Source organism: Phoenix dactylifera, chromosome 8, assembly GCF_009389715.1.
Source record: "Phoenix dactylifera cultivar Barhee BC4 chromosome 8, palm_55x_up_171113_PBpolish2nd_filt_p, whole genome shotgun sequence".
Taxonomy (NCBI): Eukaryota; Viridiplantae; Streptophyta; class Magnoliopsida; order Arecales; family Arecaceae; genus Phoenix; species Phoenix dactylifera.
Genome location: NC_052399.1, coordinates 2,550,665 through 2,566,088, shown reverse-complemented (window position 1 = coordinate 2,566,088; position 15,424 = coordinate 2,550,665). Strand labels below are relative to the sequence as shown.

General features: G+C 35.2%; 1 protein-coding gene across 2 annotated transcripts; it reads right to left on the bottom strand.

Annotated features, from left to right (window-relative positions):
- Positions 1–1,171: 1,171 nt before the first annotated feature.
- Positions 1,172–11,219, bottom strand: LOC103722868 (NKAP family protein UM04995). Of its 2 annotated transcripts, none has more exons than XM_008813566.4 (3): positions 11,119–11,219; positions 6,983–7,062; positions 1,172–2,633 (listed from the first exon to the last, which is right to left on the bottom strand). In XM_008813566.4, the coding sequence occupies exon 3, from the start codon at positions 2,569–2,571 to the stop codon at positions 1,714–1,716; it is 858 nt and encodes a 285-aa protein (XP_008811788.1). In that variant the 5' UTR covers positions 2,572–2,633; positions 6,983–7,062; positions 11,119–11,219; the 3' UTR covers positions 1,172–1,713. The 2 variants fall into 2 exon arrangements, with proteins under 2 accessions (XP_008811788.1, XP_008811789.1); XM_008813567.4 differs by having other exon boundaries at positions 1,172–2,599.
- Positions 11,220–15,424: the final 4,205 nt, after the last annotated feature.

Sequence of the window (15,424 nt, the reverse complement as noted above, 5' to 3'; positions counted from 1 at the left end):
CTCAGGGCGGCATGAGAAGGCATCACCTATATGAGGAGCGTCCTAGAGGTTGGTGAGATCACCTTGGAAGGAGATTCCACTATGATGATCGATTGGCTTCGGGATGCTGAGCGACATGTAAATGACCATTCTTTTCTTAGTAATATATAGCAGATGGTGAGAGACTGTGACTCTTTTCAGGTTGCTCATGTGTATCGGGAGGCAAATAGGGCTGCTGATTGGGTTGCTTTCTTTGCTGCCCATCACTCCGGAGAGGTCTTAGGGACAGTTTGAGATTGTACCCTCATTTTTATGCAACGTATTGTATCTTGACTCAGTTGGTTGCACTCACGCCAGATTAATGTAAGCAATCGTTTTATCAAAAAAAAAAAGAAGAAGAAGAAGAAGAAGAGAGAGATCACATAAAAAAAACATCAACAAATTTGTAGGCGATTCAAATATGATAAAATCTTTGTGCGCTCTAAATCCAATTATTCAGATGCTCAGAGGCCTTGAAAAAAAGGTTGAATATATAATTTCTAGTTAGCGAACACTCTTTTTTCCTATTATTTTGAAGAGATGCATATCATTTTCGTGCAGCATGATGTATGAAATGCATATTTACCTCCACCTCCAGACATATGTTTGTACCCAGTTCACGTGGACCTCCTCTACTTGATGGGAGTATTCATCACGACCATTCATTTCAGACCTTCGAATCAAAATGCAACATGAGGTCCAGAGTTACATGAACGATGTTTAACAAAGCACCGGTTTTACTGGTCATCCGGTCACCTCGCTTGTTTCTATAATAATGATAGCTGACATGGAGATGCATATTTCGCCTAATTAGAGCCTGTAATTAACATCCTTGTATTTACATGTTTAAGAGCACCGTCAGAACTATAGCTAGCTATTCTGGAGATCCCAGCTTAACAAATAGGAGTTCGATTACTGCAAACTGCGAAAAAACTAAACAAAGTCACCGTATCGTTCCATTTCAAAGTATCAGTTGGACCCGGCAAAATTTACTTTCAAATTCAAATCAAGGACACCAAAAATTTGCTAGCAAAACCCTTTTTTAGATGCATACACTGCTAGTAAAACTTGCTAAGAGTGGTGAAGTACAACCTTTTTCTCGTCATCACATCAGGATCCACAGAACCAACATTTCAACCACGGGATGAAGAACTTTATCCCAAATGTTTATCACCCTACGAATCTTAAATTAAAATATTAGAAATTCCGAGACACGGTTGAGGCATATACCAGGTGCCATCGTCCCCCAAAAATCAAAGGTTACTGCCTCCAAAGTTTAATAACAAGCCAATAACAGAAGATTTCATATGCAACTTGAAAAATAAGAAGTTCCGCTTAATACAGTTGCAACGGTTGATTGGTTCTAGCCACATCAGTCTGGAATAACCAAATTAAACATTTGAGAAAACATAATTTGAATGGAGTCATCCAAGGCCACCCAAGTTGTGTCAGAAGCAACAATAGAAGTTCCAGGCATGCAGGGCACCAAAGAACAGAAACCAAAAACAGTCACAAGTTTACTCATGCAAAACATGTGTTATGTGAACATGCCCAAATCATCAAGTAAACCATTCTAAATCAGGTCTTGTCATCCCCTGCCCACCTTGAACTCGTAGGTACTGTAGCCTTCCACGTCCAGCATCCAATCACTTCCCAAGCAAAAAGAATGATGGATGGTTGGTACTAAAACCAATCTCAACTCCTGTCACCTGCATCAGGAGATTGCTCTCTTTCATTCTCTCCCTGCTTTCCATTTGAATCCACTGAATTACGATGATGATCGTGGTGGCGATGGTTGTGATGGCGATAGTGGTGGTGGTGCTCGTGCTTGTGATGAGGCTGCTTGGGATCTTTTTGCTTCCCAACCTCCTCCCAGTTGTCATCTGATGACTTCCCCACAGAGTGGCTCCTATCATGCCTGTGATCATCAGAATCCGACATGGAATCATCAGTACTTGACCTATGATGGTGCTTCCGCTTCAAGTGAGTCTTCCTCTGTTCAGAGTCTGATGCTGAGTCATCATCTTTTGATCTGTGGTGGCGCTTATGGTGCCTAGAGCGGCCCTTTCGTACTCCTCTGACTTCTTCACTACTTGATCCAGAGCTGCTGGACTCTGTTCTCGAAGAACGACGTCCGTGCCTCCTCTTCTTGGAGCATCTCTTCCTCTGATGATCTTCCTCAGATCCACTATCATATTCATCACTGCCGCTCTCACCACTTGAGCTTGTGTTCCTTTTCTTAGATCTGTGTCTACGTCTCCCAGTGTCTTCCGAGGAGTCAGAGTGACCATGTTTCCGGGGTTTTTTGTGAGTCTTCTTCTTCCTGTGCTTCCTGTCAACGTCACTGTCATCAGAATCACTGTCATAATCAGATGCTGAATTAGTCTTCCTCTTGTGCTTTGTGGCCTTCAGCTTCCTCTCCTTCGTTTCGGCATCAGCTTTTGCCTTGGCTGCAGCTTCTAGCTTCTGTTCCCATTTTAAAGGGGCTTCTTTCTTCTCCAGGATTCTCTTTTTCTTCTCTTCAACCAACTGCAAAAACTTCTTGCTATCCATTTAATATTATAAAAATCTGACCTGACACCTGCATATCGGTGAGATGATGCAAGGAAGTGCATCTCACAAAAGAGAAAAATCAATGTTAGTTCTTCATGCATCCAATAGTTGGTAAGTTCTGATATATATTTCTGAACTCTAAAGAAAATACTAACAAGTCACACACTCAGCATAGCAATTATATCAAGTGGTCAATCAAATTTTTATTCAACCTTTTAGAATTATAATTGCTCATTTTTGTTTGATTTAACAGAAAAAAGAATATGAATTGATAATATTACATTCAATTCCTTCCTGAAACCTCCTAAGGAAAATCTCGAATTGGATCCAAAACTGACAGGTTGGTATGAGCTTATCCCAAGTAGGAATCAATTTTCTTAGCTCTTTCTATCCAATATACCCCCTTTGGCCTTTCCCATGACACAAAAACAGATTCTTTGGCGGCAGTGGCACTTTCAAAAATCGGATTCCCATCCACAATGGATAGGGATAGGCGAGCACTTAAAGATAGGCATACCATCAACGTAGAAGGAAGAGATCCATTTTTTACAAAGATAGTCGGGCCTAGCTAATCCACTCACTTAGAATAAGAAAGAGCAGCCGAACCAAAATCTGTTGAAAAAAAATGATATATACACATATAGATACGTGTATGTATGTGTGTGTGTATATATATATGTGTGTGTGTATGTATGTATGTGTATGTATATGTATATGTGTGTGTATATACATGTGTGTGTGTGTACATATGTAGGCACATACACATATTATGTATATATATACATATACACATACACATTATATGTATGTATTATATAGAAGTCCATCTAGGCAGTTTCTGACACCAAAAATGTTAATAGGAAAATTAACAGCAGTTGATGATATCTTCAATCTTAGTTGCTGCAGAATAATTAATGGACAGGAGGTATCACAACAAGTGGCAATAACGCATGAGAATCTGAAACCAGTCACCTCCAAAGCACATGAAAAAAGAGGCAACATCATGTACAGTCGTCTGCCAAAAGTTACTTGCCAACCCAGGAGTAAATGGACAGATTTTAAATGCCAAGATGTGGAAAAATGACAAAGGGGTGGCAAATGTGTGTGGGAAAGCAGTTGCGTGAGAGGTGTAAGATGAAGCAAGACTCAACCACTCAATACTCATAGCATTGTCCACCAAGTATAATGTAATGCCAACTAGATCATGTAACCAAAAAGATTCTAAGGGTCAGACAATCACATGACGTGAACTTACTGCCTAGCATCTAACACAGTAATGAGACATTTTTCTTTCAACCACAGTACTCTAAGCAGAGTGAGAACTGATAAGCCATCTGTGCAGCACAGAAATATAAAACAAATGCAAGATGTAGGCATACAGCTTAACACCATAATTTAGTGGTGCCTACTTTTAAGGACTGCATAATATAGGCTTACCGCTTGGCATCCAACAGAACACAAATGAAGCTATTAACAATTATGACCACTGTTCATGCAAGTGAAAAGCCATCTAGACAGCACAACCAAAACATCTGAAACAAATCTAGGTGGGGCTACTGGTTAGCATCTGAAAGAAACTGCCAGCAACCACCTTTCGTCTAGAATCTATACAAGATAGATAAAATTTTTAAGATGCTCGTGGCCTACAGATCATTAACCAGCAGATCATTAACCAGCGGTGAGAGAACTCAGATCCTGGACCCTCTACACATGTAGGTTACAATAAGAATGCACAGGTAAAAGGTCGAAGGATCTAGAAAAAAAAAAGGACAGAACTGTTTCAGGACACCTGGCCTCCAATAGGAACCTATGAACAACATATCTTGGATTTCACTCAAGCGGCTAATAGTTTTTTTCACAGAAGCAAAGAATAATGTACTTCACCATTCTATGTACAATTCCTAGAACACGCACTCAATCGGGAACTGCACCTCGCACGGCGCCAGCGGAGACGGCAGCAGCGAGCTCAGGAAACTGAACAACAAGGAAAGGGAAGAGAAGGATGGACGCAGGAAAGGACACGCAATAGAAAAATACTAAATGAAGAAACCTTGGCTAGACAAAGAAAAGACAGAAGATAAAAAGCTAGGAGCCGGACTCCCGCCAAATAGCTTGCCCTGGTTTTCAGCATGTTACCTCGCAGTGGATCGAAGCTGCCAATCTTCACATGAATAGCTAAGGATCAAAAAAGTCCAACATTGATTCCTTTCGACGTGTCAATTGTACAAATACTGGTGGCTAAGATGGGTATATCGTATTCAATAACTAGCAGTTCACCCCATCAATCCTCCAGGACCCAAGAAGGCAATGAGTTAATGGGATTTCTATAGTTCTACCAACTGCAGATGAATGGGAAGATGCACACAATGAAAAGAGAAAGGATGTGACTTTGCACCATTAATGAATATTCTTAATAATTGGAAGGATGTCAATGAACAAACACATTTCAACTAGACAGACGAAGCTTATACTTGCATTATGCCAAATGATTTTGTACTTGTGTTATTACAATCTAAACTAAAAACATAGTTAATGGTGATAGCATAAGAATATCAAATCATATCATGTAATAACAATAATTTTATATTCAAAGGCCTATCATGCCATTTCTAGTAAAGTAGTACAGCAATAAAGACCAAAGCATATGTTCAAAAATGCAGGAGTAATGCTAATAAGGGACTGACTAATGGACTAACAAGAGCCTATTAATTCCACTCCCTTGTCTCTTACAATGTTTTAAGATGCACATCATTTGTCGTAACAGAATGACAGGTAAGAAAAAACCCATGCAACTATAAGTGGCACTTGTGAATAACTCCGTGCAACCAAAAGAAAGCCCCAAAAATTTGACCTGCTTCAAAAAGTTATGAGCTCGATGTGTTTAGGCAATGATATCATATAGTACATAGTGAATAATTATCTGAGTTGGTTCCCTTCGACGATTCTCTAGAGGTCCAAAGAATTATTCCATGAATCATCACTTCAAAACCATATGTTTACGATGAGGAGTTTACCACTCTCTGTCTGCACATCAATAAACCATGTTGCAGAGAATTTTTATTTACACCAGTGATTGTCTCATACCAATTATGTATCTTTATCAAAGGGTACATACCTATGATTCTAGTACAGCATGACAACCAAATGCAGATGGAGCAAGAAAAGAAAAGGATAAAACATGACTAGATACAATTTCCATCTAGAACCACAGCTTGACAAACTTTCGTGACCAATAAAATGATCAGTAGTTGGTAATCCTGGGAACTGGTCCAGCTGATTTAGCGCTTCCACAAAACGCAGGTGTGAATGCTTGTCCCCAACTCCTAAACAACAAACATTTATGCTGGCATTCACAAAATCAGGTGAAAAATTCTATGGTTAATCCAGGCAATGAGAGCCCTCCCTCTTTTTTAAAAAAATAAAATATGGCAGCATTGGATCTTCTGCTTCTAGTTCTAAGAAGCTAGTCCGAAGCATTTTCATGGCTCTAAAATGCAATGCATATGCGGCCGCATATGCTGATATCATCCCTTGACTAAACCAAATTACCTATATGCAGTTACTATTTCCAGCCATATCCATGAGGGCCAAAAAGGCAGTCCACTTAACATTGTGCGACTAGATATGTGTTGGACAGGATGTTTGTATTAATAATGTTTATTAATTATGCTATCACTACTAACTATTAGGTATCAAGTAGTCAACACCAATTGTTAGCTATTATTGCCATTAACATTGCTATTATTTATCAAAAAATCACAATTGTCGTTTTGTTGTATCCGATATTAATTTATCTTTAAAAGGTCAAAAAAAGTTACTAATCATATATCCATCTGCATACGCAACCTGTCCATCGGCATATGCAACCTGTGTACTGCGCATGTGCTACATGGTCCCTTGACTGCCCGCATACTGCATCTGTCTATTAAAGCACTTGGCATGGTTTCTAAAGAAATTTTCCTTAAGGTAAATGCACAGATAAATCAGTTCTACAGATAAGCAGAACAGCAAAATTAAAATGAATTGAAGTGGTTCAGAAATAATAATACATATTAATCTTAGCTTTCTTTTAAGTGGCAGATTTGTTGATTTCCTTGGTTCCTGTACATTTTACTTACCTACGGTCAGGCTCAGTTCTTGTAGTCAAGGTTGATTTTTATGTATGAGCTAATTCGCATATCCTGTAGAATAAACATGGTGCATGATGCTTCTGCAAAGGCTGGTACTCTCCTATGAAAACTCTCGATCACTAAGAATTCATGTGTGGTTCGGATACATTATGTTCAACTTTTCAATAATAATGATGGGGTGGTCTGGATCATTAGAATATGAAAAAAAAAAATACAACCAAAAAATTGTAGTGTCGAGAATGAAAAAACAGGAGGAAGAACCACATGATCAACATTCTTACCTTATGCAAAGGCTTCTGGAAAGCAGGCTCAAAAACCTTAAATCAACAGGAAGGAATCTTTTCTCCTTTCCAATTGGAATCTGAGAAAGGAAAAGAAAATTTAAAGTCAATAACCATAATGATTATATCTAAAAAGATATTTTTTTAAAAAAAATGAATGGGAAAAAACTGATGCAAAAAGAAAGGACAACCAAACTTTCAACCCAATAGGCTAAAATGGCAGAGTGCTGAAAATAGGGGAAAAAGGAAATGAGGGAGGGGGTAGTTTTTGGCAGTTTCAATTCATAACAAGGGCGTAAAAGTAATGAAGAACTACTTAATCACATCAACATTAGATATAAGTCAGACACTGCAATCACAAAATTACATGTTACAAAGAAGCTGAATCACCATGCATTTAACTCAAAAGGCTCAAATCAGATCATGCATAAATGCCGTTGACAATCCAACAAATAAAGAAGGACTAGGCGAGACATATTTATACAGTGGAATGTGCTCCACTATATGTGCTTCTGCAAACTACGCAAGACATGTTCCAAAATCACATATGTTTGAGTTTAAGGCGAGGTTCACAACTTATCATCTCATTGCCACTTTCCTCATAAAGCTAGACTTCTATATTGTACCTCCCCATCCTACAATCTTTAAAAAGAACAACGGGACATCCATCGACAAAAGCACTCTGCAAGGACATCAAAAATTCAGGCTAATCATCATAGCTTCATGAGGCTCAAGTTCATATTAGACAGAGATAAGCCTTCTTACTGCTGTATATGCCTAAATTTAAGTTAGAATTTTAACCCAAGTGTGAGGGTAAAACTCGCACGTTATCAAATTCTAGTCGCAACTTAGGACCCACAAGCTTCAACCTAGGGTGCATTTGCTCTGATGCATAATCATATATAACAACTCAAGAAGCATCAAAATAAGAAAGCAAGAAATAAACATCAGCATCTTTAAATACTAGGTGATTCTACCTCTACAAGATTAAATAGAAAGTAGAAAATAAATAACCATATAAGAGTACTAACGTATAGACAAAAATAAAAAATAATAACTCCAAAATAAAAAAAAATGAACATTAGAAAAAATGTAAGATTCAAAAAGCGAGACAACACATATAAATAAGCAAAATAAAATATAAAGCAAATACAGAATGAGAATGAAAACAGAATATGTGGAACTAAATGTAGAAAGCAGAACATGCAAAATGGAGACCACAAGAGAAAAAATAAAAGCAATACATGAAAACAGAAACAAAAAATAAAGAAAAAAACATTTAATAGAATGCACAAACTGAACAAAAAACAAAAAAAAAAAAATACAACATAAAAATAACTGAAAAATACAAAGCATGCATTAAAACAAGATATGGAAGTGCAAAGCAGAACAATAATAAAACAAGTGAACTAAAACACCACACAGATCAAAACAGAAAATGCAATAAAAAATATGTTAAAAAAATCAATAGAGATACAAAAGACAGAATGAACTAAAAATCAAATATATATACATATTTATAGAGAGAGAGAGAGAGAATAGAATGCAGCACAGAATATACAAAACACGAAAGATTAAGCAACCAGAATTGATAAATGATAAGTTAAACATACAACAGATGATTAAATACATATAATATGAAGAAAAATAAAAACTAAATAAAAACATCAACTGAACAAACAAAATAGACAAAAAAATAAAATAACATAGATTCTAAAACTTTAAAATATAGAAATAAAAGAAAAAATACCCAGCATTCACAACCGATCTAAAAAAAAGGTGTAAAGCAAAATATAAAAAACATAAAAGTTGAGGTTAAGATTAATTAATATATAAGACAAAGAACAAGAGAACAAAATTAAAACAAAAATGAAAAATATAAAAACAGAATGTGCAAAGCAGAAAGTGCAGAACTATATGTGCAAATAATAGACATACAACACACAGTCCACAGAAAATAAAGATAAAATTAAAATGAGCAGAAAAGTCAAAATACAAAAACAAGAAAAAATCATAAATCAGAAATAGAGGAAAGAAATATGATAGGCTACAAATATCATAAACCACAAACGTACAACAGAAAATCAAAATCATCACAAACCTCATAAAAAATACCAAAAGTATAAGCGAATCCTCTCAAAATAAAGTACAAAAGAATAAAAATAAGTTAAATAAAAACTACAGAACATAAATAAAAGCACAAAATATAGAACTAACAAAAGAAAAATTGCAAAATATAATAAATTATGTCAAACAAAAAAAATGCAAAATCAGAAATATAAAAAGTAAAATAAGCAAATTACAGAACAAGAATTTAAAATTTTAATAATTGTATATATGTCAGATACAAATGAATAGGGGCGAGCCTTGGCGCAACGGTAAGATTGCTTCATTATAAACTTAGTGTCACCGGTACGACATGCAGAAACCCGCATGCAAGGGTAAGGCTGCATATATCTGACCCTTCACCAATCTTGCAATGGCAGGATCCTCATGCAATGGTCTACCCTTTTTTATCATATGTAGATGGGTATAATCATGAGTGTGAATAGTATTTGTTGGTTATCTATTAAGCTTGCAATTTGGATTAGCAATTCAGTCTAACTTAACCTTCAACAACATCAATAATGACATATTTAAGGGAGGATTCTTTCCAAGCTTCACTAATATGATTCATACTCTTTCTCCAAATTTGCTCCCAAAGAAAGAATATAATAAACAAGAAAAAGGAACCAGCCGAAATAACTTCAAGAATGAGTCTATTTTCCCACATACTTTCAACAGAAGAAACAGAGGAATCTCGAATTAAGGTAATACTATATCAATTCCCCAAGATCCACGATATAAAAAAAAACTACTGATCAAAAAATCAACCCAGAACCTCTGTAGAGACAAGGCATTGACAACTTAAGGACCACATCCAAAAAAGATATTTTCCAAAGATTCAATAGAATTGATGCCCATAATTTGTTCCAACTGTTAATGTATCAAACAGCATATATTTTGTAAGCAGAGTAAGTTAGTTACCAGGTCATACTGCTAGGAGATTATAAAAACAAATTATGCAGTTCATTCTGCCAGTATGAAAAATTCTATATGCTGCTGCAATATAAAAACGTCACCAGTGTGATCATAGTCTGACCTAAGAAGTTAATGGCGATGCCATAGTTTCCAAGTACAAGAGTCATCAATATAAGTACTTCAGAATAAACTCAGGGAACAACAAAAGAATCAAAAATAAGGATAGTAGTACTGCAGGTCAAACACAATCTATCCTGGCAAATAAGGATCAGCAGGACACAAAATTGCCCCATCATGATCAAATACAATAAACAAGAATCACCTTATGCCAGGACCAAATACACCAATTCAAAGTTGCTTAAAACCCAAACAAGAAAGCTTCTTTACTCTCCAGAAACTTGATATGGGAGAATCTAGACCAAAATTTATAATTACAAACAAATAAATACAATAAAAAGATAAGCATATCAGAAAAGCAACATTAATTATTGAAAATTAAAACTAATTAGGTGGAATCAAACACATTACAAGACAACAAAAAAAATGTTAATCATCCAAAATTTCATTATCATCCAAAATCTTCACAGGTGAAGATGCAAGAACAAACAGATCTTGGTCAGGCAACATACCTTTAAAGGGGGAAAAACCCTTAAAAGAAACACAAAATGAAATACAGCAGAGAAAAAGGCAATACGATCTAAGATTCAAGCCTAAAAGCACGTATCCAGAGAAAAGTGGGGAAAACCCCTAAAAATCATGGTTCCAATTTAAACACACAACTAAATATAAGGAGAAGAACCAGTTGAAATAACACCAAACCCTAAACAAGCCCCACGACAATGACGCCAAAACCCTAAACCCCGAACTCCGCGAAGAAAACCCTAAAGAAGGGCAAAACCCAGCGCAAAACAAGGATAACACCTCCCTAAATTCCAAGATCCGGACTCCACTACAAAGAAAACGGATGAAATAAAAAATAAACGACATCCCAACCAAAAAAACCCTAAAAATAACAAAGGAAAGGAAAGAGAAATAGGAATCCGAGATCTACAAGGCCCTCGATCAAAAGAAAGCGAAGATTAGAGGGAAAAGCAATTAAAGCCCTAATATCTTACCAGACGGACAAGAAGAGAAGCAGGAGGAGCAGACGCGACGAGGACGCGACGAGAGAGACGAAGACTCCTCCCACCCACCTCCTCCGATAATGCGAAGGGCGCCATAGCCCGGGCGGGCCCGTATTTATAGAGACGTGTATATACGGTGTTAGACTGTACATACTGTCGGGTCGTGTGTAGACTATGATCCACGGCCGTCCAAACCAATATTGGGCGGTGGTGAGTCTTTGCGTGTGCGCTTCACACTGGAATGCCGTGTACCCGCCCATCTGGTTCTTGACTGCCGCGTTAAGATTCGCAACGAAGCATCTGGTGAACGGCTCTTATCCTCTTAGTTTTTCAACAAAGAGTTTTTTTTTATTTATTTTGTAAATAGCTTTGTAAACGTTGACATGATTAAATAGCACCATATTTTTTTTCTTTTTATGCTACATAAAGTTTTGCTGTAACAGTTAATTAACGGGTCTTAGGACATTTATTATTTGATTCCAAGGTAATCTTGGTCCAACACAAAAAGAAAAAGGCATATAATAGTAATCAATCTTATAATGGAAAATCCTAATTTAATTTGATGTGGGGTTTGGTATAGGAGAGACACTAGCCTCGTTAGGTATTTTAAAAATGGATCAAATTTAGAGGCATCATCCAAGGCTTCATGATAAATCAAATAGAAATAAAAAAAAATCATACAAAAGCATGAATATTATACTAAAGTTAGCTAATCAAGTTGTTAAAACTCCTCATAGTTAGATCTAGTGATTTGGAATCATCTAATTATTTTTTGAAAAAATGTTAAACTTACATAAGCATGCATTCTTTATGCGTGCCTTTCTCATGTGGCATGAGAGCCGAGTTATGAGTAATTGATATTTATGAAAAAAAGAACATGTAAGTTGCATGGTACAAGGCAAGCTAGGGTTCTTATCCAGCAAATAAGTTATAATTCATAGCTTTCTTGGTATCTAATCCATGGTATATATTCTCGATGTTCATATATCTCTAAATAATATATATTGAGAGTGAACCCTTAAAAAAGAAAGTGCAGTTAAAAATACTTTTTCTGCTTTTCATCTCAATATAATTTTGAAGATCATATAGTTGAATAGGATCCAATGGGAAATAACTTTGTTGAAGAAACTAGGGTTATAAATTAAAGCTAAATATAGATCGAATATTATCCAACCGAATCTATTTCAATTTAGATTTGAATAGATATTCTTATGTTCTAATATAACATGCATACTTTTCTAGTTAAACAAGTCCACAAACACCTATAATAAAGAAAAAAAATTTTAATATAGATCTATACAAATAATCAAGCTGAAATCCTCCCAGATTGTTGCCTATTATTTAGACACTATAACAACATTAACTTCTTGTATATAATTATGCTTTATTATACTTATTCAAAATTTATTCACATTGTAAAATATGGGGATTTCAAATATATTGTGATATTTCATGTTTTAATAAATAATTATTTTTATAAAACATTCAATCCTATTCCTTTTATCAAAAATAAAAATTAATAAATTCAACTTATTATTTATACTACTTTGAATTTTTTTATTAAAATTTAAAAAATATCAATAATTTCAATATATTCCTATATCTGTATATATTTTTTGTGAAGTTCTTAAGAATATATAATTCATGATTCTTTTTATTCGTATTGCTACTAAAAAGTAATTAGGGTATTTAATATAGAAAACTTTTAATACTTTATATTATATTTTTTATCTAAATAATTTTAATTTTTAAAATATTTTTAATACAAATCATGTTGTATTAGAGATCCATCACCCTTAGTCAAATTGGTGTTTTTGCAAGTTTAATAATGCATCTTAAACCATTATTTGATTAGGGTGCATTAATTGCAATCTTGACAGTGGTTTTTCTATATATCCATCCGTTATGATTATATCATTTATTTAGTTTTCATAATTACATTTAACTTGATATCCGACTTATATCCAAATAATATCCAATTTATATCAATATTTAAATAGAGAAAATATGGATATGTCTAACATTCGCCTTGTATCTATTTCCATTTAGAATAAACATGAATACTATATATTGGTATCCATTTAATATCCATATCCAAATCTGTATTTATTGAAAAATATGGATATAGTGGTATCTATTCATACCTGATTTGTTTTCAGCACTAGTATAGATTGATTATTCACGATAAAAATGTCATGCTAAAGAAGAAACTTATGCAAGTTATGTCAAATAAGTTGGTAGAAGAAACGGCATAAGATATTCAATGCCATTCAAAATCTACATGAAGCAATGACAAAAAAAATAAAGAAATGACAAATAAAAATTTCTCCCGCTATTCCTCCTCCCCTTCTGCTCATCTTTATTTACACTTAATGAGGTATGATCTCTATGCTTTCTTTCTTCATTTGATAGGATGACTATAGTGGCAATTAGGGACGAAGCTGTATTATGATGGTAGTTATTATGCTCATACTGGAACATAGAATAACAGAGTTAGATGAGAGTATTTGTCCACATTTCACATTATAGGTGTGTATAATTCTTTGAAAGAAGTTGGTTTAAAAAAAGCAATTGAAATCAAAATGAATAGAAAATAGCCAAATACTATATGCATGAAAAAAAAGAAGAGAAGGTGGGAGCAAACACGTGAGGATCATTTTAGAACTTTGCGGGATGTTGAATTAATCTATAACACAAATTTTTTGATTATGTGGACATAAAGTAAGAATTACCTCGTTTCATGAATTGCATAAAAGCGGGTAAATGACACTTTGCTCATGGTTTCAGTTTGGTCCTTTGCCTTTCTCATCAGCTCTTTTTCTGCAAAAGAGCATGTTGTGGTGATATCAGTTATAGTCTAATATCATGACCTTCTAGTACACCTCAAGTGCGAAAGTGACGCATGAAAAGAATACAAGGCTGTACAATTCTAAACAACATCATTTGTAAGAAGAAAGAAACACTTTGATCTACATTGTTCCCTGAGGTAGCAAAACAAGACATAACTTTTTAAGGGCATTCTCAAACTCTAGAATCTCTCCTTGTTATTTCCTTGCTCTCCAATATGCTCTTCTTCTTTTTTTTCTCTCTCTTCTTTTCTTGCTCGAGTTCAAGCAATGTTCATACTGTCTTCATATTTGGAGACTCCACTCTGGATGCTGGAAAATTTCCATTGATCAAAAACTGCTCAGTGCAAGCAAATTTCCCTTTGTATGGGCAAAATTTCTTTCATCATCCCACAGGAAGATTCACCAATGGAAGAGTGTTTGTCGACTTCATTGGCGAGTCTTTTTTATGCTCTCTCCCTCTCTCTCTCTCTCTCTACATCCTAACATTTTATAGAAATGCTGTCCTATATACAATTGATTGCAGCAGAGGCTCTCAACATAGACTTACAAAAGTCATATCTAGAAGTAGAGCTGTTGGTGAGGAGTAGGAAGTTGAAACCCAACAAATGGCATCAACTTTGCAAGTGCCAGAAGTAGAATGCTGAGAGAACAAATGAACTGATTGTAGGCAATGATCTCTTACAAGTACTGTGTCACTTAATATTTAGTGCAAGGTATCTAATTTCTTATTTCGAGAAGAATGGCATCTAATTCTTTAGTTTATAAGTTGACTTGGACTAACAAAAGAATATTATTGCTTAGTTATTGGCTTTTTAGAGTATGTGAGTTGTTGAATCATGATCTTGTAACTCTTGTTGTGTATATTCAACAAGTACACTTTAAAACATTTGCAATCTAATATTAACTGCCATGGATGTCTGGAACCCATCTCTCTTCATTTTTTTATAAGTTTGGCACTAAATATTTTTTAGGCAATTAATGATGCTACGTTAAGTCAATCTTCATTTGGACAAGTAACATATTATTTCATGCTTTATTCTCTTAAAATATTCGGTGCTCCTTAGGGCATAAGACTGCTGCAAATCCAAGTATAACTATTGGAGATCCTTGTGAAGGAAAACAAGATCAGCAAGAAACCTGTTCCTGATGGTTTCATCAACATCATGCTATCAGTGTTCAGAGGGGTAGTTCAGCAAGTTCATGAACTGGGAGCATGCCGAATAGCTATTTCTGGCTAGGTCCATTGGCCTGCATTCCAGTGAGGATTACTTTGCCTGGGACAACTGCTGAGCAATGTTGTGAAGATGAATGAGAGGGTGGGTTGGAGTTTATGGGGCAACAATTAACATTGACAAACTTTTCACCAAACAAAAGAAAAAATTGTCGAACTCTTTCTTTTCTCTCCTCAATGATACAGTAAGTTAAAAATATTAAGAAAATAACATATG

Coding starts and splice junctions, on each gene's coding strand:
- LOC103722868 (XM_008813566.4), bottom strand. CDS start 2,571: ATGGATAGCAAGAAGTTTTTGCAGTTGGTTGAAGAGAAGAAAAAGAGA.